At 47.8% G+C, this 26965-nt stretch overlaps 1 protein-coding gene across 2 annotated transcripts in view; it reads right to left on the bottom strand.

Annotated features, from left to right (window-relative positions):
- The window catches only part of TSPOAP1 (TSPO associated protein 1), a 155325-nt gene that overhangs the window by 51415 nt on the left and 76945 nt on the right, over positions 1 to 26965 (bottom strand). For both annotated transcript variants that reach the window (XM_067537720.1, XM_067537718.1), the window contains 6 exons: positions 22497 to 22689; positions 17894 to 18132; positions 5859 to 5968; positions 4454 to 4563; positions 1600 to 2415; positions 643 to 794 (listed from right to left, as the gene is read on the bottom strand). In XM_067537720.1, coding sequence (XP_067393821.1) covers positions 643 to 794; positions 1600 to 2415; positions 4454 to 4563; positions 5859 to 5968; positions 17894 to 18132; positions 22497 to 22689 — 1620 coding nt within the window. The remainder of the gene's footprint in view (positions 1 to 642; positions 795 to 1599; positions 2416 to 4453; positions 4564 to 5858; positions 5969 to 17893; positions 18133 to 22496; positions 22690 to 26965) is intronic.

Here is a 26965-nt window from a genome sequence, read left to right on the forward strand (position 1 = left end):
AAGCACTCAAAGAAGAACTCCATTTCCCAGCACCGCACTCCCTCAGTCCACGCTGTCTGGAGTAGCTACTTGCGTCTCTGCACAGTTCTAAGCTATTTTTGAGCTCTAGGAGAGCTAACAGTGCATGAATCATGCACGTTCTTATATCTGTTGGTCCTAATATTCAAAATGAGCTCAGCTGACATGATCCCATTTCTCCAGGAGAGATCCTATTTACCCAGGACACCACATGTTGAGCGCCAAGCCAAAGTTATCAGTCTGTTGCCATGGATGTGTCAGAAAAGGCCAGATGTGTAACCAGGAACTTTCGGCTCGCTGTCTAGCCACTGCATGCACTGTGCCGGCCAATGTGCTAATGGAATAGGGTTCTTTGAAGCTGAGGTTTCAGTCCTAAATTCTCTGGAGCCAGGACCTTGTCCTCCTTTGTGTTTGCACATGGCTAACACGATGGGGACCCCCTCACTCCCACACCACTGCAACAGAAATTAATGGTCATCATCCATCTGCCTTCCAGAGCCCTACACAGCCTCTACAATAAGAGTTACCCAGTCTCCACCTAGATATCCCCATCCCTCCGCATCCCAGCGTCCAGCCTGTCACCTCCCACCTGTGGCTGCGTGAATTTCAGTCTCCGTACATTACCTTCTGTCCATCGGCATACACAGCATAGCCAGTGACTCGGACCCCATTTGATGATCCTTCTGCGTCAATGGTGACAGGTAGCCAGCTGATAACCAGAATGCCTGCTGAGGGGCCAGGCTCCGCTTGGACATCAAGTGGTGCATCAGGAGTTCCTAGGTGAGATCAGTGAGATTTGCCCTTTTATTTGGAATGACAGTGACCTAATTGCCAAACTAAATCCAATCAGCAGTGGACATGGGGCTCTCACCCACGAGCTGCAGGAACAGAAATGCAATGGAGCCGTTCATCTCTGGACCTGGGAGACAACAGACCAAATCAGAGCAGGGAAAATGCAATGCTTTTGCTTTGTGTGCGTCCCCATGTGGAAATGAGGGTTTTGCAAATGTAGATGTGGGTGAAGTGAAGTGATTCCTGCAGCACAGTGCATGTGTTTAATGGTGATACCTGTCACCTCTCCCGCAGGAAGGCCCACTGCACACTTCAGTGAAGGTGGACATTTACTATTTTCACTCAGCGACTTGCAACAAAAAGAGTGTAACTTGTAAAAACAATTAAACAAGGAAAACGTTACAACAAAATGACAAACCAGCTTAGGGCTGTCGACACGTGGAGCTGGGGGTCTGAGTCTCCGCTCAAAGAAACATACCCGGGCTAGCTCTCACCAAGCCAGCGTGCCAAAAATAAAAGCAGATGAGCTGTGGGAAGGTCTAGCCACCCTGTGTATGTAGCTAGTGTCTCTGACGGGCAACCACTCGGGGTGGCTACCCCGCCCACTGCTCCCACCACCATGGCTACGTTCTGGTTTTAGCCGGGTAGCTCAGTGAGACCTAGTGCGGGTTACGTCTTCTCAACCCGGGAATCACACCCCCAGCTCCAGGTGCGAACACACCCTTACTCTTTGGAAATCAGTGAAACCACTTAGTAAACTGCACTGCTGGTCCCCTTCTGCCCCAATACCTGCTAAGGGAGTAGTGAAATGTATCACTGCTGATTTCTGCTCATGCCTCTCCTGGGGCAGCTCCCAGAGCGCACCGGGGGGCCGGGCCTCCACCTTGGCAACATACTGAGTGCTAGGCCGCAGGTTGCGGAAAGTGTACCAGTAGACACCTGGCTTCGTCGTATCGCACTCTTCCTCGTCCAGGTACACTGCGTGAGTGTAGTTGCTGCTGCCTGGTAGCCAGGTGACCTCTGCTGAGGTCGCTGTGATGCTGCCGACTGTCAGCAGCGTCGGTGCGACGCAGAGATCTTTCCCTACACAGAGGGTGCACCGCAGCTTATCGGAGCGGCCTCTCGCGCTCACACTTTGCACGGAGACGCGATAGGTTTTCAGCTTCAAGTCCAGATTCTCGATCACAGCTTTGGTCTGAGAGCCGCTCTTCACGTTCTGGCATAAGTCGGCATCCACGTAGACGTCATAGCTCTCGATGTCTGTGCAGCCAGCCGGCAAGAGTGGCGGCTCCCAGCCTACCACGATGCTTCGGGCAAGCTGTGTGATCAGAGCCAGCTTGCGGGGGTAAGGCACTGCTGTGTGACGGACGGGCTCCTCCTGCTCGCCGTCTCTACTCGACAATGGACTGACACTGGCCTCTTCAGCAGAGCCATCGCTTTTCTCTCCACTGCTGCTGGCGCTTGCCCCGACAAAGCTCCTCTCGTGGTACGAGCTCTGGGTGAGATCATTTACCTCTGGAGGCAGACAGGTCACGAGGTCATCATCTGAAACGCGTTCCACAAAATTGGAGGGAACCAGCCCTCTCCTGCCATCCATCAGCTCCCCTAGATGAGAAACAGGAAAATAGGAGCAGCTGAAAGGGAGTTGAGAGGAGGAGCGGCGCAGTGCGGCTACAGAATTTGGAGCAATTGCTGTTGCTACCACGAGACCAGGTATGGGAGTTAGGGAGAAGCCCGTCCGGGCAGGGCCAAGGGTCATAGGCACAGAGGCCTGAAGGAGGACCCGGCTGCCCAGACAACTGAGTAACGGAGTTGAGGAGGGGTGACCTCACCCAAACATGGGAGGATCACAGCGACAGAGAGACCCACGGCGGGAGGGGGGACCCTCGCCCCGGTTCCAGGAAGCGGACCATGAACAGTGGGGCCAAGGACAGGCGTCCCAGGGAAGGTAGTAGCTCTCACAGACTAAGCAGTTTGAGGCTACTCCTCACAGAGTCCCTGGGTCGGGGCCCAGGGTATAGGGCGGGACCGGACCCCACCCCTGCTCCCAGCCAGCCATACCACCAGCGTAGCCGAAGAGGGCGCAGGACCAGCAGAGGGGCAGAACAGGCCTCTCTCGCCCCAGTGCCCAGACATTAACGAATCAAATTACTGGTGAGTCATTATTGCTCCTATTTTACTGTTTCAAATTCAAATGATAAAAGTTGGAAAGCAGAAAAAGAGCGGAAAGAAAAGGTGAGAGTAGATGCTAAAGAAAATATCAAAAGCAGAAGGAAATTCAGGCCCACACAAAGCAAGAAGCCACAGTGTTAAATGGCATTGAGTTAAATTATCTTTTCCAAAAGCATTATGTGATTTAGGCACAGAGTCCAAGTCTCATCAAATGGGACTCAGGTTCACAAGTCATGTAGGCACTTTAAAGAACATTACCATTATAATTCATGTTATGCTATAACGTTATATTTAGTCCAGATTTCCTCATTTAGTACTGATCTGTATCAGTAAGTTAGAAATCTGACCAGCAAGACCAGTGTAAATGCAACTCACAGGGCTATAAAAGAGCTTGTTTTTAACCATGGCTTCATTAAACATTTTCAAAAACAGGGAAAACTGACTTGGGTTCTGGTGACAGAACTCAAGCCAGAGCCATTTATGCCTGTTGCCTTCTCCGCTCTATTTTATTTTATGCTTTTTTTTTAATTTACTCTAAATGAAGAAATGTTTCACTGAGTCCCTATTGTTTCTGTTATGGATTAGGAAAAACAGCTCTCTCAGTTGGGGCCTGAGGTGGAATCTATGCATAAGGGGACTTGTAGAAGTATCTAAAGTGGCCTGTGGCAGTGCGGAAGGAGAATGAATTGAATCACTTATGCCGGCAAAAGTTTTGTCACTCAAGGATGTGAAAAAATCCCACAAATAAGGATAAAAACCACCTAAAAGGGACAAATTGAAACAAAAAACTGGAAATAAAGTTTGTTTCGAGTTGACTGAAAGTGTTTTGGTCAACTTGAAACTAATTTAAAAAATTGAAAAATAATAATTTCTAGTCGACTCAAAACAATTATTTTGAGTTTTCAATTCAATAAAAAAAAAGGTCAATGTTTTTGGTTCAAATCAAACCGGCTTTTTTTGGATGTTTTGATTCAGCCCCTGGCCTGAAAAATCCTCGGCTCAGGGCTATTCCTGAGTGCGTCAGGAAGGCCAGCTACCAGAGCGGTAACTAGTGTGCTGCGAGCTACTTTCCAAGGATCCGTGCAAGGCAATGTCTTAAACACTTGGCACCAGTGGTTGCATCACAGCGTTACCAGCTGTCGACTCTTTGAGAGGGAAGTGGGACGCCTACAGCTGAGGAGCCAGAAGAGCTCAGATAAAACACTACGCGTGAAGGACAGACTCTACTGAAATTAATGACAAAACTCCAATTAACTTCAGTGGGGCCCAGATTTCACCCTTTATTCAACCCTGGCATAAGTAAAAGGATCCCCCATTGAGTCATGAGAGCTGCGCTCACTGATGCTGGGTCTCACTTTGGCCTTATGATCTTTTGCTTCCTTGCAGCTATAAGAATCATTGAGTTCCTCTCTGTTCTTTAACGATGCCAGGTTCTACACTTCGTAGTCACGTCTCGTTCCATCAAACACACCTTCAAAGAAGCCGTCCTCGTCCATGTCGCCATAGATGTAAATATACTCTCCGGCGGTCAGTGGGAGCTCAGCCTCAGGGGTCTCATTAGGACCATCAAAAGGATTATAGCTGAAACAGAGGCGACAATAAAATGTACTTTGCCCAGCAACTCCCAGGTGGTCCCCCTAGATCAGCTCACTGGTCACCACGGCTGGGAGCAACCAGTACGTCCGAGTAAGGCCAAAGCCGAGCTACCCTTCGCAGGCGGCGCCTGCCTCTTGAATTCGGGGAAGCTGGCTCCACCCTGAGACCCCACCCCTGCTCTACCTCCTCCCCGCCATGGCCCCGCCCACTCTCTAGCCCTACTCTGCTCCAGGCCCCGCCCCCTCAACACCCACATTGCTCACACCTCTCAGCCCTCCCCTTCCCCGCTCTCGCTTTGCTTCTTCCTGTCACCACTCTGCCTCCTCCCACAAGCCCCCCATCACCCACCGCTTGCTCCTGCAGGGACCAGGAACGAGGGAGAGGAGGCAGAGCAGGGACAGGAAGAGGCAGAGCAAGGACAGGGCCTCGGGGGCATAGGCCGAGCAGGAGCTTCTGGCAGCTGTCTGGGGAGGTTTAGCCCGCCGCCCATGCTACCCTCTTGGATCCTTGGACCCAAACTTTGAGAGTCCAGGGCTCCTTCCTGGCCCGGGGCTCAGATCCCCTGGTACATGCTGGATCCAGTCATGGTGAGCAAGTAACTGTCCCAGGTACTTTCTAGGTCAGAGTATTTTCTGCCTTTAAAACTGCACTTGCATATCTTGAACAGGAAAGGGGTACGCATGTTTGCCCACAACTGCCTTGTGTGTCAGAACTGAGGTCTCACAATCGTTATCCGAGCTGGCTAGAAAACAGGGATTTGTTCTGTGGGAAATTTGGAAATTTTGCTGAGAAAATTTAAAACTAAAACTTTTCAGCCAAAACCAGAATGTTTTTGGTCAAAAACCAGAAGTTTTTGTTTTTCAGCTGCAAACTTTTCAGTTTTCAGGTGGTATGTTTCTTTGATGAAGACACGACATCTCCCCCAGAAAGCGGACACGTTCACACACAAAACATGCATAATCAAATCCCCAGTTTTCCATAAACAAAACAGTTTCAAAGGAAAATTTTCAGCCACCCCTACTGGTTACGTATCTTGTGAGTTTGCTATGTTTTGTCGTATGGGGCCATTATTTTTGTTTGTATAGATCCTTGGCAGCAGGGGTATTCCCCAGCTGTATCAGAGGCATGGTCCATCTACTCTGGTATCTCGTCTCCAACGGTGGATAGTGCCAGATGCTCACAGAAAGGAGCAAGAAACCCCAGAGTAGACAGGGTCAACCCTGCAGCCAAAAATCCCCTTAATTCTACCTCCTTTTACACAAAGGTGTGTAGTTCAGTACCTGTACCGAGCTAGGAAGACCTGGAGCTTCACAGGGCCTTGGCTCTCTGGCTCGGGAATCAGAGGGATGCTATCAACATCCAGTTCTTCCATTTCACTTGCAGTGTCCACCTAAGAACACATAAAAACAAGGAGAGAGAGGCTACAACTCTGAGTAAAGGAACAGTGTCCAAAAGATCACAACAGCAATGTAGCAACAGAAATCCTATTTCTGAGCTGGTGTAGACCAGTCTGATTACACAAGTACTATACTGCACATGTAGGAACTGCTCTGGGAAGGTAGAATTGGTAACAGATGCACGTTCTTGGCTCTATGACATAAAAATTTACCAGACACCTAGCATCCAGAGGACTAAATCTACTAGTCCAAGGCAGATAGGAAAGAAGAGGTGAGAGGCACGTCTAGAGAAGTCAAGGCGCGAGGCTCTGGTAAGAAGCCTGAACCCTCTGTGATCCCCATCATCTGGGAAAGTGCCATCAATGGACCCTGCTCCATCTTCTGTGTCCATCTCTGTATATAAAGGTGAAATCCTGGCCCTGTTGAAGTGAATAGGAGTTTTGCCGTTGTCTTCAATGAAGCCAACATTTCACCCTCAGGCCTGCCTCCACTGACAATGCAGGTCGAGGTAATGCGGCTTACATCGCCCGCATAAAGTCTGCGTCTCCACTGGCAGGTCAGTCCCGCCGACCTAGAGTGCGGTAAAATTCGACTTAATAAAACCACCTCCGCAAGTGACGCCGTGCTGAAGTCGAATTCTGTGAGTCGAATGAGTGTCAGTGTAGACAGAGCGCAACGTAAATCGACGTCATTGGCCTCCGGGAGGTATCCCAGAATGCTCTGTTGTGACCACTCTGCTGCACTGCGGCCATGTAAAGAGGAAACAGCTCCTCCCCGCAATCCCAGGACATTTTGAATTCCCATTTCCTGTTAGGTCAGCGTGGAGAGAGCTTGCCAGCACAACTGATCATGGTGACTGCACGCCCCAAACGCACTCCAGCCTGGAGTCGACCTGAGGTCTTGGATCTCACCGGTATGTGGGGCGAAGAGTCTGTTCTGGCTGTTCCAAGCAAGCACAAGAAATTTGGATATCTATGAGAAGATATCTCACGGCATGGTGGAGAAGGGGCACAACAGGGACACGCAGTAGTGACGCGTTAAGATCAAAGAGCTGAGGCAGGTTTATCAGAAAACTAGGGAAGCTAACAGCCGTTCTGGCTTCTCACCCAAAACATGCCGCTTTTACGAGGAGCTGCATGCGATTCTTGGCAGAGACCCCACCACTATGTCACCACGCAGCATTGATACCTCGGGGGAATCTGAGGCCAGGACGAATGAGGACGAGTCTGTGGACGAGGAGGATGATGATGAGGAGAACAGGGGGCAAGTGAGTGGGGTATCCCTTCTCCCTGAAAGCCAGGAGCTGTTTGCAACACAGGAGCAGCCCACCCAGACACGGGAAACCGTGATTGACCGGGATGCCGGGGAAGGCACATATGGTGAGTATGTACAGCAAATTGCATGTCTTTGGTTATATCCCCTGTCCAGAATCGTGTACCAGTGGGAAAAAGTGGTGTGTGTGGTGGTGGGGCTGTGCTTCCTCATACCAGGGATGCTCCGAGAATCCTCCATGCATATCTCCAGGAAGCTTTCATGCAGGTACTCTGCAATCCTTTGCCGGAGGTTCCTTGGGAGGGCAGCCTTATTTCTTCCACCACGATAGGACACTTTCCCACGCCACTCTATTATTAATTGTGCAGGCATCATCGCAGAACACAGCATAGCATCATAAGGGCCAGGCCTGTAGCCAGATGCTTGAAGCAAATCCTCCCTGTCTGCCTGTGTGATCCTCAGCAGGCTGAAATCACTCATGGTTACTCAGAGAAGATGGTGCACATTTATAGTACCCGACCAAGAAAGTTTTTTAAAGTGTGTGTTACTGCACAGCCAGGGATGGTTTCTCGGTTCAGCACACCACCAGCCCCTCAGCAGGACGTTGTTGCTGTGCGCCTTTGGCATCCGCAAACAGGTTCCCATTTTATTCCTCCAGAGACAGTTAACCCACACCCACCCCTCACCTTTCTACCGCCTCTTAAAAGCCTGATCAATTGGGAGCCCCGACATCCATGCTCTAGGGAGCATGGACTAGTGCAGCATGGGCCCCGGGGATTTCCCTAACATAGATGCCCTCACCCCTTACTTACCATGGCTGGAACGGCACTCCAACCCCTGCAATAGTCAGACAATGGTATGTGCTTGTAGCCTTCCCTTGGGAATGTTCAAGGAACTTATTTTTACATTGTAACATTACTTTTTGTCCATGGGATGAGTTAACAGTGGGTACACCTTGTGCTTTGCTTCCCTCACAGTGGACAACGTGGCCTTCAACACACCACCGTCTCATAGTCCTGCAGAGCGCTTGTCACAGATAAGAAGGTGGGGAAAAAAACTTCCATTATGTCCTCCACGTTTCCCAAAATCACTGCCCTTCTTGGCAGAAGTCTATTAATGGCCTGGCACACTTGTATCACAGCTACTCCCACGGTGGATTTACTGACTCCAAATTGATTCCCAACTGACCGGTAGCAATCTGGCGTTGCTAGCTTCCACAGAGCCATGGCCACTCTCTTCTCCACCGTCAGAGCTGGTCTCAAGCGAGTATTCATGCATTTCAGGGCTGGGGAGAGCTCCCGGCAAAGTTAAAAGAAAGTGGCCTTTCACATTTGAAAGTTCTGCAGCCACTGCTCATCATCTCGCACCTTCAGAACGATGCGATCCCACCAGTCACTGCTTGTTTCCCGGCGCTCCACCAACTGCAGGTGGTGCGTGACAGCCTGCAGCAAACGGGAATTGTTTCATTCCATGGCTTGTCGAAAGGTGGCCTCTGTAACATCACAATGTTTAGCAGTGCGGCTCCTGTCTCGCCCCTGAACATACGCAGAATAAGTCGTGAGGTGTTTGGGGTGCAGAGCTGAGCAGGCTCCGTTCCTCTCAGGCAATGGCATCCGCACAGCAGAGAGTGAAGGGTGTGAAAAAAATGGCGTGAAAAGGAGATCGTCAGTTTGTTTGGACTGGGACAAGAGGGGGCGGGGGGAGCACGTTGCATCATGGGAGGACGACAACCTTTCCAAAAGCCTCTGCGGCTAGTTGCACTGTGGAATAGCTACTCTTGGTGCACTGCTTTGATTGTCGACCCAGACACGGCGAGTGGGGACACAATCCCCCGCTGCAATGAGCGTAGTGTGATCACGCTCCTCCGACTTCTAAAATTCGGCAGTTGAAAGTCAATTTAAAATAAATCAACTTCACTCCGCAGTGCAGACATACCCGAAGTGTCTTATACCTGTGTTGGCTTTTTCTTCTCTCCTCTTGAGAATCTCCTGGATGTTGCAAGTGGGGCAGGTCCTGCCTATTCTACTCTCCCGTGGCCTCCTAGTAGCAGTGAGGAGTGTGGGGAAGAGGTCTCTAACACTCTACCCCTGCCCAAGCGCCATTTTTAATGTCTGTCTGTCTAGGTGTTTATACCACACCGATCACCATAGTGTCTAGGTCTTTCTGTGCCTACAACTGCAGCTGCTCAGAGAATTCCCAGATGGCAGGAGAAGGAAGTTGACATGAATCAGTTTCATGGCTGCCCACAGTATTTGAATTGTAGCAATGAAACTCACCAGAACTGCAGCTGTCTACCTGCAGGCTCAGTAAGACAACTGTGTAGTAGCTGCATTCACTACATATTTGGCAGTAAAATGAATGTAATTGTGTTGCCTAAAATATTTTTGTAATAAAAGCTTGAATTCTGCAGAAATTGGTGCCATCAGCTGCTGTGCTCCCCAGTGAAAATTCACCACTCGCCACCAAGCAGGAGACTTTTCAAGCCCTTCCCCATATGAGCTCTCCATTCCTAATGTTTCCCCCCAAATGCTGCATAAATATAATGCTGAAATAAAAGGGCTGCAGTTCTTGTAGAAGACGCAATAATGTACTGTACTAACGTAGTGTAGTAACCCCAGTAGGTAGCAGTTGAGGCATGTACATATTTCCAACATGAATGGTTGTATTAAATTTATATCTCAATAAGCAAATTCAATAATTGCTTAATGTATACAACTGCACAGTAAAATTTCCCAGATTAGAAGAAACCCTAATTAATACTAATTAAATAACAAATCGATATAATATTGTTTTCAGCAATTACCACCATCTCTGAAATGAACATTCTGGTGCTTTTTCAGTCCTTTCGGTGAAGCACTTTAGTCTTTGTAAGTGATGGAAATGTCCAGCCATCAGATAACAGATTCAGGCACAAATCTCTGCAAACACTCTGCACGTGCTTAACTTTACACACACACAGAAACTCCTTTGAACTCAGGAGTTAGGCGTTTGCAGACTGGGGCCTAAACTGGGCTTTAGGAAAAAAGAAGCCTAAAAGCCCCTACTACTGGGAGCCTCTTCTCTTGCACTTTCATTTGAAATCAGCTTCCCTCTCCCCAGAAAACACTTCCTCCACCACCCTTCTCTATTCGTACACTCTGAGAATTTCCTGCCCGACCCCCTCTGGCCTTTGCGGATGGCAGCAGATGTCAAACACAAAGTGCAGTATTTCTCCTCCTCTGCTCCTACAGACAGCATACAGTAAATCGATCCCTGGGAGCAATGATTCGTCCCTGTACTAGGGGTACACATCTAACTCCCCATGGGGCCAAGAAAAAGTTAACAGCCTCCAGATGGGAAGAGGGGAAGGCTGGGCTCTGCTCTGTCTGAGATGCACACGGTGGAGGGAGAGCCCTGCAGATGGGCTTGCCGACACGGCTGTGACCTACTGCCTCGGTGAGCCACGGTGCTGGGCGAAGTTTACAGGCTGGACCTCTCTGTGTCTGGCATTGGCTGATGAGAAATCCAGCCTTGTGGTTTTTTCTCTGAGCCTTGAATGCCCCATACTCCCCCCTCCTCGTGGGACCTGACATTAGGACAGATATTTGGGGTGCCTGTGAACCTTTTGGGCTGTGGCCGAGGGAAAACCCTGTGGTGGCGTGAGCCTTAAAGGGGCAGGATGTTTTTCTTTGTTCTCTTTGCCTACTAGCCTTTACTGGGGACATCTTGCCCTTTGCCTGGCTCCTGCCTGCTATTTGGCCATCTGCGACTGTGATGAGCCCCAGAGGAGAGCAGGCAGGCTGGCACCTGGTCATGGTCCTACCACCTCTGCTTTCAGAAGGGGTTGAGAATCACCTGAGCAAATCTCTGAAAGTTGAAGTAAAATCAGCTCAGTTATTCTCAAACACCAGGAAAATGAAACACTTGAACACAAGTGAAGAGGCTACACTGCTCCCATTACAAAAAACTACTGCTGACTGGCTTTGAACAGCCAAAGCCTGAGAGCTACAACGAGGCAGGGAAGCAGCCCTCATGCATGAGCAATGCGCAGTCTATCACGAACTCTCCCACTGCAATCTCTATCAATCTGGAATTTCTTTGAAGCCAAGGGCTTTCAAGCCCTGCAGACTGAAGGTCCTTCTCATCTTTCTTTTGAAAGCCAACTTCCAATGTTTATGATTAATTATTCATAAGTCAGGAAATGCCAAAGGACATATTCAACGGGGGTCCTTAACTCTGCACTTCTGTGCATATGCAACATTATGATGCAGTCTGGAATTAAAGTCACTGATTATTTTTCCAATGATACATGTCGTGCAACTCATTTCTACAGCCTTAGATACACATGTGCAACATTCTCCGGTCTGCACACATCAGGCAGATAGAATGCATCCAAATCACTTGCCGTGCTGTCAGCCCTTGCAGTTTTAGCACCAAGTCTCACAATATTTCATTTTTTTCTTGAAGTTCCAGCTCCTGGAGTCAGTCAGGCGTCGGTCCGGGGGCCAGTTGTGTTCAACATCTTCATTAATGATTTGGAGGATGGGGTGGATTGCACCCTCAGCAAATTTGCAGATGACACTAAGCTGGGGGGACTGTTAGATACCCTGGAGGGTAGGGATAGGATACAGAGTGACCTAGACAAATTGGAGGATTGGGCCAAAAGAAATCTGATGAGGTTCAACATGGACAAGTGCAGAGTCCTGCACTTAGGATGGAAGAATCCCATGCACAGCTATAGACTGGGGACCGACGGGCTAGGCAGCAGTTCTGCAGGGGTTACAGTGGATAAGAAGCTGGATACAATTCAGCAGGGAGTGGTACTTGGCCCTATGCTAGTCAACATTTTTATTAATGACCTGAAAGAAAACATAAAATTACCACCATAAAGTAACGATAAAATTTGCAGATGACACAAACCATGGGGGAGTGGTAAATAATGAAGAGGACGGGTCCACAGACACGGAGCAATCCAGATTGCTTGGTAAGATGGATGCAAGCAAACAATATGAGTTCTAATGTGTGCTTAGAAAACATGCCTTAAAGTGATAAAATTCAAAGAGCTCGATCAATTTAGCTTAAAGAGAAGGTTAAGAAATGACTCCAGCACAATCTATCAGTACCTACATGGGGAACAAATATTTAATCATGGGCTCTTCAATCTAGCAGAGAAAGGTGTAACATGATCCAATGGCTGGAAGCTGAGAGCAGACAAATTCAGACTGGAAATAAGGTACCAATTTTTAAGTGAGGGTAATTAAACATTGGAACAATTGACCAAGAATCACAGTGGATTCTCCATCACTGGAATTTTTAAATCAAGACTGAATGTTTTTCTAAAGGACATGCTGTAGTTCAACCAGAAATTCATAGATTCCAAGGCCAGAAGGGACTTTTGTGATCAACTAGTCTGACCTCCTGTGTAACACAGGCCATAGAGCTTCCCCAGAAGAATTCCTACAGCAGGTCTGCTACAAAAGCATCTATTCTTAATTTAAACATGGTTAGGGATTGTTCCCCATGTAGGTACTTTTAGACAGTAATCAAGTCACCCCCTAACCTAACCTTCTCTTTGTTACACTAGATCAGTGGAGCTCATGTAGTCTGTCACTGTAACGAAGCTTTTCCAATCCTTTAATTAGTTTTGTGGCTCCTCTCTGGACCCTCTCCAATTTATCAACACGTTTATTGAATTGTGGGCACCAGAGCTGGACACAGGATTCCAGCAGCGCTTACACCAGTGGCAGATACAGAGGTAAAATAATCTCTCTGCTCCTACTTGAGATTCCCCTGTTTATGCATCAAAGAATCTCATGAGCCATTTTGGCCACAGTGTCACACGGAGCTCATGTTCAGTCACTTATCCACTAGGATCCCTAAATCTTATTTAGAGTAACTACTTCCCAGGATAGAGTACATGAGTTCCACTGCCAGATTCCCACTGGGTCAGATCAAGGATGACTACACCAGACCGGAGAAGATGCTCAAAGTGGAGGCGCAGGTGATCTTCCTTGGAATTTTTCTGTTCCCTAGAAGGGATTGGTCAGCAAAGAAAGTTACAGCTTGAAGGGAGAAAGTCAGACTTGCCAAAAGTCAAACTGAGTTAGACCTTGCAAAAGAAACAAAACAGGAAACGGTTCTTTAACCATATAAATAAAAAGAGAACAAGAAAAGAAGCCAGGGGGGTCCACTATGCGACAAGAATGGGGTAAGGGTTAAGGATACGGTAGGTCTGGCCCAGAACTAACTATACTTTGCCTCAGTCTTCAGTGAGAGGGGTATTATAGAAAATGGGGGCAAAGGCAGGGTGGCTAATGGGAATGAGTGTACAGAGTGATCTGGATCGCTTGGTAAACTGGACTCAAGCAAACAATGGGTTTCTACTGTAAAGTCAGACATCTGGGAACAAAGAATGTCAGCCATATTTACAGGATGGGGGGTTTTATCTTGGGAAGCAGCGCTCTGAAAACAACTTAGTGGTCATGGGGGATAAAGAGTTGAACACGAGTTCTCAGTACGATGCTGTGATGTTGTAATAGTTGGGCCTACAAATTCACCCCAACTGTAAGCTCAACTGTAAAAAGGGAGTGAAAGTTCGTAAGACACCACAACAACCTCTAACAATAAATGTTGATGGGAAATGGTGCAGAAGCGAGACAGATGGAATTATTCCAAATAAAAGGCCTCCTGATGCTGAAAAGGACTGTGTTAAGGTCATACCTGATAAACAAGAACAGTGTGAGACCAAAAATGAATGAACCAAAATTGATGTGTCAGAAACTAGGCCTAATTGGTGGACAAAATAATGAGGAGATAGGCTATCCTGCCAATCACTCCCTTCTGGGGTCCTTAAAGGAAGAGACTTTATGGAGACAAACTGGATACCATAGCAAGCTTCGCCACAATGCTGCTCTCTCAGCATCTCCTGGCACACTCGACTTTCTTCATCCTAAGAAATGTCCTGACCAAACCGGGCCAGAGAGGGACCCAGAAGACATCATCACCTCCACTTGACTGTCGACCAACACCTGGGATGAGGGACTTTGGGTATGTCTACATGGGGATAAAAGCCCTGGCTGCGGCTGGCCCAGGTCAGCTGACTCACAGGGCTCGGGCTTCCGGGCTAAAAATTGCTGTGTATATGTTCAGGCTCGTTCTGTGTTCTTGAACCTTCCCCCTCACACAGACCGGACTTCAACAACAACAGCAACAACAAAAGCACCAGCTCATCTTCACCAACTCCTTCACTTCCCTCCCAAAAGGACAGTTGTTAGAGAACTGGCTAGAGCATAGGGCTCAACGAGTAGTGATCAATGACTCCATGTCTAGCTGGCAACCGGTCACAAGCGGAGTTCCCCAGGGGTCGGTCCTGGGGCCGGTTTTGTTCAACATCTTCATTAATGATCTGGAGGATGGGGTAGATTGCACCCTCAGCAAGTTTGCGGACGACACTAAGCTGGGGGGAGTGGTAGATACCCTGCAAGGTAGGGATAGGATACAGAGTGACCTAAACAAACTGGAGGATTGGGCCAAAAGAAATCTAATGAGGTTCAACAAAGATAAGTGCAGATTCCTCCACTTAGGAAGGAAGAATCCCATGCACAGCTATAGACTGGGGACCGACGAGCTGGGCAGCATCTCTGCAGAAAAGGACCTGGGGGTAACAGTAGATAAAAAGCTGGATATGAGTCAGCAGTGTGCCCTGGTTGTCAAGAAGGCTAATAGCATATTGGGCTGCATTAGGAGGGGCATTGCCAGCAGATCGAGGGAAGTGATTATTCCCCTCTATTCGGCATTGGTGAGGCCGCATTTAGAATATTGTGTCCAGTTTTGGGCCCCCCACTACAAAAAGGATGTGGACAAGTTGGAGAGAGTGCAGCGGAGGGCAACAAAAATGATTAGGGGGCTGGAGCACAGGACTTATGAGGAGAGGCTGAGGGAACTGGGCTTGTTTAGTCTGCAAAAGAGAAGAGTGAGGGCGGATAAAATAGCAGCCTTTAACTACCTGAAAGGGGGTTCCAGGGAGGATGGGGCTAGGCTGTTCTCGGTGGTGGCAGATGACAGAACAAGGAGCAACGGTCTCAAGTTGCAGGGCGGGAGGTCTAGGCTGGACATTAGGAAAAAGTTTTTTACTAGGAGGGTGGTGAAGCACTGGAATGGGTTACCTAGGGAGGTGGTGGAATCTCCATCCTTAGAGGTTTTTAAGCTGAGGCTTGACAAAGCCCTGGTTGGGATGATATAGCTGAGGTTAGTCCTGCTTTGAGCAGGGGGTTGGACTAGATGACCTCCTGAGGTCCCTTCCAACTCTAATATTCTATGATTCTATGATTCTTTGAATCCATCTCAAAGACTGTCAAACACGGCAGGTTCCAGCTCAAAAGTCTCTCCAGCTAAAGGAAACAATGGATGTTCTTCAAATGAACGCTTTACTTAATACTTTACATTTCAAAGGCTGCAACTGGATTTCTCTGTCTTTAATAAAAGGCTAGGAAGGATTTCTATGGTGTGTTTGTCACAATACTAAGCAGGCTGAGGTCTCTGTATATCAAACCGAAACCTTGTTTAATGCTGTTTAATGCTTCATAGTGACAGAGTCTTGTTAACGCCTTTGATTCTTTGGGTCCATGTATGCCATCTAAATTAGCACAACAGCGGCCAAAGAGGCAAACGTGAACCTGGGATGCATAAACTAGGGAATCTCAAGTCGAAGCAGAGAGATGATTTTACCTGTGTACTGAGCCCTCACTGACAATTGCTGTGATGGAGCCGCCTATGACACAAATGCTCTTTGAATGGAATTCACCCAGGGAACGCCTCTGGCCTGTGTGACACAGGGGACAGCTCAGATGATCACAGTTCTCCCTTCTGGCCTTGGAATCCACAAACATGGAAATTACCACATCCAAGGTGGAAAGAAAATTCAAAGCCCCAAAATGCTCAGATCGGGGGGACTGGATAATCTCCATCCCAGAACACTATAAGAACTGGCATATGAGACTGGAGGTCTGGTTGCAAGGGTTTTTAATATATTTATCAAATCGGGTGTGGTATCATATGCCTGGAGAGTGGCTAATGTTGTACCTTTATTGAAGAAAAAAGAAACATCTTGTGGGGTCCCAGAGCCTGGGCTCCAGCCTGAGCCTGAACGTTTACACCACAATTTTACAGTCCTGAAGCCTGAGCCCCATGAGCCTGAGTCAGCTGCCATGGGTCAGCCACAGGTGTGGACATATTGTATAAATGCAATGCAGACAGAGAAGAGCTACTGAAACTAAAGGACAATGTCAGCACAAAAACAAACGGGGATAAACTGGCCATGAATAAACTGAGTCTGGAAATGAGGAGTAGGAGTGAGCTTCTAGAACAGCCTCCCACTAGGAGTACTGGGAGGCAAACATCCTAGCTAGTTTTAAGGTGGATCTTGAGAAGTGAATGAATAGGATGGTGCGGGTTGCCAGCGATAGCAGGGCCTGGACTCGATGACCTAGGAGGTCCCTTCCTATGTTCCTCTGTATGTACAAGGAGTCAGAGTAAAGATGCACATGCATCCCTGGCTTTGATATTTCCTGACTTCAGAGTTTTCATTATGATATCTCAAGGTCCCCTCAGTGTAGATTTCCACGTTTAACATAGCACTTTATACAAAGAGCTGTATTACTGATTACTAACGAACCCGCAAAGGCAGCGTATGAGGTAGGGATAAGAATTAATACCCCAGATAGGGAAATAAAGGTTAACGGCCAGGGTTGAGATTTCCGAAGCAGGACAGGAATTTAGCCACATCTCTTTATTAATTATAATGGCAAAAATGTGGCTAAATTCAACCATCATTTTAAAACCTGAGTGTCTAAAAGTTAGCCATTGAGGGTTGTACTCAAGTACTCAAGCAAGCTACAGAAGTGCATTGGAGAGTGGCATAGCATCGGAAGAAAGACACACTGTCTTACCAGGCCTAGATTTTCATGAGCTCCCCTAGTGATCCAATGGAAACATGAAACAAGGGAGGGGACAGAACCAAGCTCCACAAGAATCCACACACAGACCTGCTGGGGAGAGAGAGCAGCTGCCCATCACCTCTCTGAGAGCTGAGGGCAGGAGAGAGCAAAGTCAATGTGACCTGCCCACATCTGCCGTCACCAGCTCAGCAGCCTTTCCTGATCTCCTGCGCTGACAGATCTAACAGTATCAGCAGGGATGCTTGCACCAGCACATGCCCCTCTTCCATTGCTCTGTGCCAAGAACAGCAGGGAGCACATGCCTTCATGCTGCTAAACCACTGCTCTAAGCTGCAGTACCCAGTATTGCGTGGCAACCCAGCAAAGTCACAACAAAGACTATCCAGAACTAAATACAAATTGAAAACATTCAGAAACTTGCTCTAAATATCCCAGGGTTTTTCTCGGGTTGTCTGCATTCCTTTCAGGCTGCAATGATCTGTACAAATGGCCAGCACAGGGTGTTGCCAAGCGAAGAGGGAGCAAATCCCTTCAACACTTTTCTGCAAGTTTTCTCCTATTTTCCCACAGGGTTCCCTGCTTCCTGGACACAGGTTTGGGGAGGCAGGTGCAAGGGGAGGAAAGCAGTGCTAGTAAATGCACTGATCCATGGTGTGTTTATCCCCACTTGGCTAATGACAAGGGACACCAGAAACACCAACCAGCACTGACCTCTGGAGTGGGGCAGGACTTGGGGCTGCTCTGCATGGATTCTGACTTCGAAGAGTTTGACTGGGACTCCAGTCTCTTGACTTGCTTCGGAGACGTGGCGGCAGCACCTGAGACTGGAATCTTGGTGCCACTAGACCTGGGATCAGGGATCTGAGGTGAAGGTTCCCGCTCTTCACTCCCTTCATCATGAATCTTCTTCGTGCACTGAAGAGCAGGACGTGCTGGGGCAGCATCTGGACCTGAAACCAACCATTCCACGTGTTACTCCAAGCAGCCGGCAGAGCAGAACGAGCTGCTGCGAGCGCTATGGCATTTGCACGGCAGACACACTCTCTCTGGCAAGGATCTACCCGAGCGAGGCTTAACTTCGAGCTGTGGAAACGCTCTCAGCCCTGATTCTCCTTGCACTCACACCAGGAGCAAGAACACTGCAGTTACTAGCTGAAACCGATATAAGGAAGCGGACCAGGCTCCTGACATGAAATCTCAGCCCTGCACACTGCTGTGCACCCACCCACCCCTCTCCTGGCCTGAGGTGCACTCTGCACGGGAGGCAGGGGAGCTGTTAGGGAGCTGGTTAGGGCTCAGGAGCCGGCTCTCCTGGCTTTCCAGCAGCTGAGAGCTCCCCTCCCGCCTTGCTAGGGAAATGTTCTGCTTGCCAGTGACAGCCACATTCTCACTCATTTGAGCCACCTAAGAGGAACCAAGGAGTTGGGCTGGGGAAAGAATCTGCCCCGTGCTGCTAATACAGCAATCGGCACAGCCTAACCACTGGCTGTTCAGACTGTCCAAGTCAAAGCTGAATGCACCATCTTAACCTACCTCTTTGTGCAATGAAACCAGCTTTCAAAGAACACAACAGAATGCTTTTGTGCAGCTGCTGCTCCACTTGTGCACATCTTGCAGTCCTTTTCACTGCGTCAAATTACGCTATTTTCATTGTCCCAATACTCTTGTCTCTGTGAAGTAGTTAGAGGATTTATCCTGCACACATTCCAATGGACGTATTTTAATTACAAAGGGACTGATCCAAAGCTCACTGAAGTCAATGGAAAGATTCCCATTTACTCGAGTGGGCTTTAGATCAAGCCTTTCTCCCCGACACAGCGGCCACCTCTCACAGACGTGGATTTATTATGCCGATGGGAGCTCCCGGCTGCTGGCATAGAACGTCTTCACCAGACTCGATTGCACTGGTGGGCAGCTGCGCCGCTGTAGCACTTCTGGTGTGGAGTAGCCCTAAGTGAAGTTTACTGAGTATTTACTGTCACGCGGGCTGGCTTGAGTGGGGGGGCATTTAGTATATTGTGTGACATCAGCATGGCAGAGTCATGATAATGCGTGTGAGGTGTATCATGTCAGGCACTGTTAGAAAGAATATATCATGCTGAGTAAGATGATAACACTTATGTTTATGTATTATATGTGAAATGAAAGTTATGAATGTATTTGATATTTCTGTATGTCAACGTGGGCTGGCTGGGACACACCCCAGACAGAGGCAGTAAGACAATAGCCTGCTTAATGGCCCATTGAGACACTCACAGATGGGAGGGGCCCAAGCACACCTGAAGTGTCATCAGGATCAGCCCACATGACTAGGGACCCCAGGCACATCTGAAGAGTTACCAGGATTGGCCCACGTGACTCTGGACTCCAACTTGGTTCTTGTGACTGCCCACAGGCCGCATGGCCAGGGGAGGGGGTTTATAAGATCAAACCACAGGATCCATTTTGTCTTTGCTCCTGTCCAGCTGCAGACACACACCTACCTCTGGATCCATTCATCTTGCAGCTGAACCGAAGGACCTAGACCCATCCAGGTACTGGATGTGAACCAGAGGGGACTATACAAGTCTGCAACTCCACATTTCTTCCAGAAACCTGATGTATATGGACTTTTAATCATTTGTATATCTGTGATTGCTCTAATCTTTTAACATTTCTCTCATGGTTTATTTCTTTCTTTTTACAATAAACCTTTAGTTTTAGTTACTAAAGGATTGGCTGGCAGCGTGGTATTTTAGGTAAGATCCAAACTTACATTGATCTGGTGCTGTGGCTCACCCCTTGGGGTCAGGAGAAACCTTTTTAGTAAAGAGCAGAGAGTTTAAATAACTGGTCTCTTTACTGGACCTAGTGCTGATTTGGGAGCCAGGAGCTGAAATGCAGCAAAGGGGGCTGTGTGCATTTGTGTACTGGCTTCTGTGGGGATTCAGAAGTGCAGTTTGTGGCTGGTTGGGAAGCCTGGCTATTGTGCCACCCACCAGTGCAGGGAGAATCTGCTCTCCTTTTACAGCCTGCCCTGACCTTGGCATTATCAGTTGGCTACCCTGGGCCCAGGACAGGTCACATTTACCATATACATAAATGATTCTCAGGGACTCTATGGCTTATTACAACAACCTGTAACCCACTAACCCCCCTTTTGTCCTATAACTAGAGCGATGTTTTACTGGCCATTTCACAATATGTGCTAACTACGTATGCTAAACTATCTGTTCAATCTTGTATTTAGATGTGACACCTTCCCAGACCTGAGGAAGAGCTCTGTGTAGCTTGAAAGCTTGTCTCTCTCACCAGCAGAAGGTGGTCCAATAAAAGATATCACCTCACCCACCTTCTCTCTCTAGGGACTCTACCTGGCATACACAAATCACTGTGCAGCACTGGACGATGCTACACATGTATCTAAAAAGTCTGGTTGACAAATGGGAAAAAAATTGTGAAATTTCCACAAAGAAGTTTCTCAAACAACATTTTTAATTTCAAAAAATTTTTAGCAGATTTAAGGGCTGATTTTTTGTGAAAATGTTTGCAAAATATTGTATTTTTTGATGAAATGTCAACATTTGGAAAATGCTGTCCAACTTTAGAATCTAAGTTTGTAGAAAAACTTACGAGAAAAAGTATGTGACCATCTTATTAACTGTATAATAACAACACATCGGCAACAGGGGAGCAGAGCTAAGGTTTTTTGGCAACTTGATAGCCGGCATTTCTTGACTTTTGAGGTCTTTGTCATCCAACTTCACACCAAGATGCTACTCTGAAAGGGTGCTGGGGGAGTCCCATGTTTATAGTCTCCCAGGGACTCCAGATAACTCTGCTTTCAGGCTCTTCAAGTAAAAAGAGTCAGTTTTTAACTGCCAATCCCACAAACTCACCCTGAGCTCTGAGAGCCAAGCTAGCTTCCTTTGAACCAGTAATGCAAGCAACATTATGCTGTCAGTGACACCGGTTTGCATGAGTGTAACAGACTGGAACTCAGTAGGCGATTGTGCTAGGGTGAATTTGCCCCCCGGCACAGAGGCAACACAAGGACGTATTCTAAGTAAAGCTGGGCAATTCTTTTTTGGCAAATAGTATATTGGCAGAAAAACGCACTTGCAGTCAACCCCAACCCATGTGTGACTTTGTGCAGACTTTGCTAAACAGCTTCTCGCCAACCAAAAAGCTGAAATGTTTCAGTAACAGTGAAACAATCCTGGCTACGACCTGCCAGGGAGCACCATCACCTCCTCCCACCCGCTCAGGAAATGGAGAAATCGAAACAAAACCTTTCAAGATGGAGCAAACAAAACATGTCGTTAGACCTGACTCCAAATGATTTCTGCCTTTTCAATTCACTAAAAACTTTGAAAAAGTTCAGTTTTTGTTTGACCCCAAACAAATCTTTTCTTCGATGTTTTCAGATTGCCAGCGACTGAAAAATCCATTTTTTGTCCAGCTTTAATTATGAAGGTCCTTAAGTGGGACTTAAGTGATGCACAGGCACTGTGAAGACCCTTTATACAGGGGTGAATTTCATCCTTTGAGAGATGCATGGAGAGTCCACAAGATGCACAGCTGAGAAAAACGCTTTGCTGAGTGCCTAAAGTGCACACATGTATCGATTTTTAAGGCCAGAAAGGACCATTGCGATCCTCTGATTTGCCCTCCTGCATGACTTCGGCCAGAAAGCGTCACGCAGTGAGTCCATCCCTTCTCAAGGCGCTGGAGTATCTTTTGGAAAGAGACCCAAGCTCCATTTAATGCTCCAAGGGATGGAGAATGCACCTCATCCTTTGCTAAGTTGTTCCAGTGGATGTGGACAGCATCTGATCAGGACCTGCATCCGCACTCCTTACAAAGCGCCTAGATGCTCTCACTCAGTCCTCTTACATGTTACCTTGTATTTATGTCTGCAGGCATCATTAGTGGCTGCGCTGAAATTTCCATTTACAGAGGGTGACACAATGCCATTGTCAACTATTGTACCCGGTGTCCTCCCCAAATGAACATCACTTACTGCTGGGCACAGATTTCATTATCTAGGGAATTATTCCAAGGAAATGTTTAGTAGTTTGGGGGCTAGGGGCTAAAGACTCCTGTTGTAAATCTAAAGCGTCAGTGTAACATTTCCCGCTATCAAAGGGGTTGGTTGTAGCAAAGGAAATGTTAAATATCTGTAGCTCTGAATCAGTCTCAGATATACGCTAGTGGGGTTTAAAAAGGAAGTAAAAAGATGAGAGAATTATTCCCATTATTTATCCTAATCGGTTCTATTTACACTCAGGTAAGCCAACAGACAATGCATTAATCTGCCTCGTGCAGCAATTACCTTTTTCCCACTGGCCACACTGGGGCTGTGGGATGGAAAAGCAGGGCATGAGGGGGAGCTCAGAAGTCACCAACGTTGAGGTCAGGGGATCAGTCTTTCCTGTTTGTAGCTGGAATCGTTTGAGTTCCCGAGACAGGAGGCTGAACTGTTCGATGTGGCTGCGGCATTGCTCCTCCAACTCTCTCACCCGGGCCTGGTGGCGGAAGCAAAGCAAAGTGAGGCACAAACACAGGCCTGAACTGGCGCAAGGCTCTGAACAGCAGCTGCCTTTGCTGTGTCCTTCCATGTAACGGGGCTGGGCTTTCACAGGGAATGAAAGGAAGGAGGTGCCCATATCCCAGAGATGATCAGCAGGAGGCGTCAGCCTCCTGTCCATAGGCCCTTTGAAAATCCCAGCCCCGACAGACAAGTTTAGGAAAGGTTCCACCCTAACCCCCATCTGACCCATCACTGGACAGCTGCTTTGGGCCTGCAATTTCCCCTGCTTACCCCCAAACAGGAGAACACGTGGGGGGGGGGGGGCTAGAAGCGAGTCAGACAAGGCCCTTTGAGATGGGGGGTGGGGGAGATGGGAAGGCTTTTCACATCGAAGTCATAGCTCCAAAAGGGACTCCACCAGGCCTAGCTGACCCAGGGAGCCTCCCTGGGACATGAGGCCTCCAGCAGCTTCCCCACCAGAACCACTAGGGCAGGAGCCCTAATATTCCCCTCCTGACCCAACTTCCTCCACAAGTGAGAGACTCCAGAAAGCAGCAGAGCACCAAGCCAAACACAGGGGCCCCTGGACTGTACAAGAAGCCTGTCTGGAATCTCCTGTCTAAATGCTTTTTCAATGGAAAATGGAGATTTCACAGGAAAATTTCCAATTCCCCCCAAATTTTTAATTTTTCAGGTCAGTGCAATACTAATCTGTGTCTGCAGGAGATGTGGCGGTGCCTCATGGGAGGAGTTCTGTTTTGGGTGCTTCACACCTATTTTTCTCTGTGGGCTGGGCTCTCCAGTGGGACTACATCTACCATGATGCATTGCAGTCTCCCCTCTGAACATTTAGTTTAAATCAGAAATGTCAAAATGAAACATTTTGAATGCACAATTTTCAAAGCTTTCCATTCTGTGAAAAATGTCGAGACGTCAAACTTTCGTCTCACTTTGGAATGCAAACTATTGGAATTTTCTGCCGAAAAGAAATTCTGATTTTTGACTAATTTTAAAAACGACACATTTGAATCTCCTCTCCTTTTCCAGATGAGCACAAGCCATTTCCGTTCAGTTTCTTAACAACTCCAGACAACGTTTGCATTTTACTTTAGGGAAATTAACTGTTTGCAGCATTTGAGTCAATTCCATTACCTGCCTCCTATCACTGGATCAACAGCTTCCACACTTAATACAGTACTTCTGGGAGACCATCCCCTAGGCCATTCAACAATGTTAAGACTGACAAATCAGAGCTAGCCAGCTTTCTGCTGAGCCTGGTGACCTGATGCCCTGCCCACCTTACAGAAGTCTTTCAATCCTAGCAAACCAAGGACTGCTAACAATTCATAATTCCACCTCTTCTCTGCTTTTCCATATCCACTGACGGCTGATTCCACCTATTGCCAAATCCCTACCTGTAAACATGCTATCCCACCTAGTGCCCTTCTCCTCTAGGGTGTGGTCTGTACTTAAATCTTAGGTCAACATAGGTACAGCACTCAGGGATGTGAAAAATCCATACCCTGAGTGCAACAGCTATGCTGACCTAATCCCCCAGTGTAGACATGGCTAGGTCAACGCAAGCCTTCTTCCACTGACCTAGCTACCATAACCTGGAGAGGTGGGGTTACTACAGTGACAAAAGAACCCCTTTTGTCGCTGTGGCGTGCATGTGTATTATGGGGTTATGGTGGTACTGCTGTGGCTCTGTAGTTGTACTGCTGTAACCTCACAGTGCAGACAGGCCCTAAGATTTTAGATCGTTTATAACTTTTGTATCGTAGACTTAGCAGGCATAACAGGAACCTTGACAGTCTCAGTGTGGCCAACCCTAAATGTCGACAAATCATATCTCAAGTCCCTAGAAATCACGAGACTGGCTTAAAAATCATGGAAATTTCTGAAAATAATATGGAGGGGTTTTATTTGCCTTCTGGTTTTTGAGGATTTAGGGTGTACTGCCAGTCATGTTTTCAAGTTCTTTGCAACCCTCATTGAATCATAGAATCATAGAAGATTAGGGTTGGAAGGGATCGTCAGGAGGTATCTAGTCCAACCCCCTGCTCAAAGCAGAACTAATCCAACTAAACCGTCACAGCCAGGGCTTTGCCAAGCCAGGCCTTAAAAACCGCTAAGGATGCAGATTCCACCACCTCCCTAGGTAACCCATTCCAGTGCTTCCCCACCCTCCTAAGGAAAACGGTTTTCCTAACATCCAACCTAGATCTCCCCCACTGCAACTTGAGACCATTGCTCCTTGTTCTATCATCTGCCACCGCTGAGAATAGCCTAGCCCCATCCTCCCTGAAACTCCCTTTCAGGAAGTTAAAGGTTGCTATCAAATCCCCCCTCATTCTTCTCTTCTGCAGAATAAACAAGCCTAGTTCCCTCAGCCTCTTCTCATAAGTCTTGTGCTCCAGCCCCCTAACCATTTTTGTTGCCTACACTGGACTCTCTCCAATTTGTCCATATCCTTCCTGTAGTGGGAGGTCCAAATCTGGACACAATACTTCAAATGCAGCCTCACCAGTGCTGAATAGAGGGGAATAATCACTGCCCTCCATCTGCTGGCAATGCTCCTACTAATGCAGCCCAATATGCTATTAGCCTTCTTGGCAACCAGGGCACACTGCTGATTCATCTCCAGCTTCTTATCCACTGTCACCCCCAGGTCCTTTTCTGCAGAACTGCTGCCTAGCCTGTCAGTCCCCAGTCTGTAGCAGTGCATGGGATCCTTCTCTCCTAAGTGCAGGACTCTGCACTTGTCCTTCTTAACCCCGGAGGGTTAGAAGTTTACTTTACTTTTATTTTATTTTTAAAAAGCTGAGATTTTTCACAGCAACACTTTTCCCTAAGAGCTGAGGCCTTGGGGAAAACATTCAATAAAATCACGAGTTTTGGCAACACTATTAATGTCAGCACTTCCTCTCTAACTTTACTGAATGAACTTTTCATCCCAGCTAAAGGGAACAGCCTCAATTACCCTTCAAATGTATATTATCCTCCTGAACCCATTCAGACAGACAAAGAAGCTGAAAAAATAGAAAACTTGGAAACGCTCATCAATATTTAAAAACCAAGAAACCCTCTGTGCTGGATTGTTTGCTGAGAAAGAAACGGTGTTAGCAGTAAGCACTGTGCTCTGCAAAGCAGCAGTGGTAGCGCCCTTGTAATTATTTTAGCTCTACGCTGTAGAGATGACAGCATAGGAATATGACAGGAATCCACTCCTCACACACACATCACACAATAATCAGAGTTAGGCAGCAGGAGGAAAATGCCCTGCTCAAGGATCTCAGTACCTGCATGCAATCCAAGGAATTCTGTCAGCAAGGAAAAGAGCAAACAGAGTTTTAAAACCACACATCAGCATTTTCATTAACCAAAAATCAAGACAATGCGTAACAAAATCCTCAGTTCAGGCAACATTTTCCTCCCAATTAGTACATACTATGTGCTGGGTTCCTCTGAGAAACCCCTCCCCCGCCGGCTGCTATTCAGAAAGGAAATCTCACAGATGAAAGCACTAATGAGATCGCTGCTACCTTAGAAACAGTCACACTCTCCATCATGAAGTGCCTTTTAATCATGGATACCAAACCCGGCCACATTAGTGGTCCACAGGCCCCTGAACTAGATTAGCTCCGGCCCCGGAGCTCCACTCAGCGCTGGATAGACGGAGGGAGGAGCCAGTTACAATTCCCTTGTTCTTGGAGCTGATCCAGCCCCGACACAATTCGAACAGCTCCCCCTCTGCTCTAAGAGTCTGTCTACACTGCAGCTGCAAGGTACAATTCCCAAGTGGGGCAAACATCCCCCTGCTAGCTCTGCTAGAAGTCGTACACTACAAACTGCGGTGTGGCCACAGTGGAAGCAGCGGCGGCTTGGGCTAGCCTCAGGAACACAACCACAACTGAGGTAGATCAGCTAGCCCAGGCCACCAAGGAAACACTGCAGAGCTAGCACATATGTCTACCCACACTAGGAATTCCACCTCCCAGCTGCCGTGAGTAGACATCCCCTACAATTCAGCACGGGCCCTTGTCCAGAGAAGGTCAGCACAGCAGCGCCTGCTCTACCAGGCCCTCGGCCAGCAGACTGCTGTGCTCGGCACTCGCAGGCAGATTATAGCTCCTTTGCACTGTGGAAGTGGCGCAAAGGGGCAGTCGTGAACCTGGCCTTCCATTTTTATCTTTACTTTGGTTTCACCACTAAGTCTAGATAAAACAACGTACCAAAAAGGCAAAGCACATCTCCTAACCCTGCCTACC

The sequence above is a fragment of the Emydura macquarii genome, unplaced genomic scaffold, assembly GCF_026122565.2.
Source record: "Emydura macquarii macquarii isolate MOO-44397 ecotype Brisbane River unplaced genomic scaffold, CSIRO-AGI_Emac_v2 contig_450, whole genome shotgun sequence".
Taxonomy (NCBI): domain Eukaryota; kingdom Metazoa; phylum Chordata; order Testudines; family Chelidae; genus Emydura; species Emydura macquarii.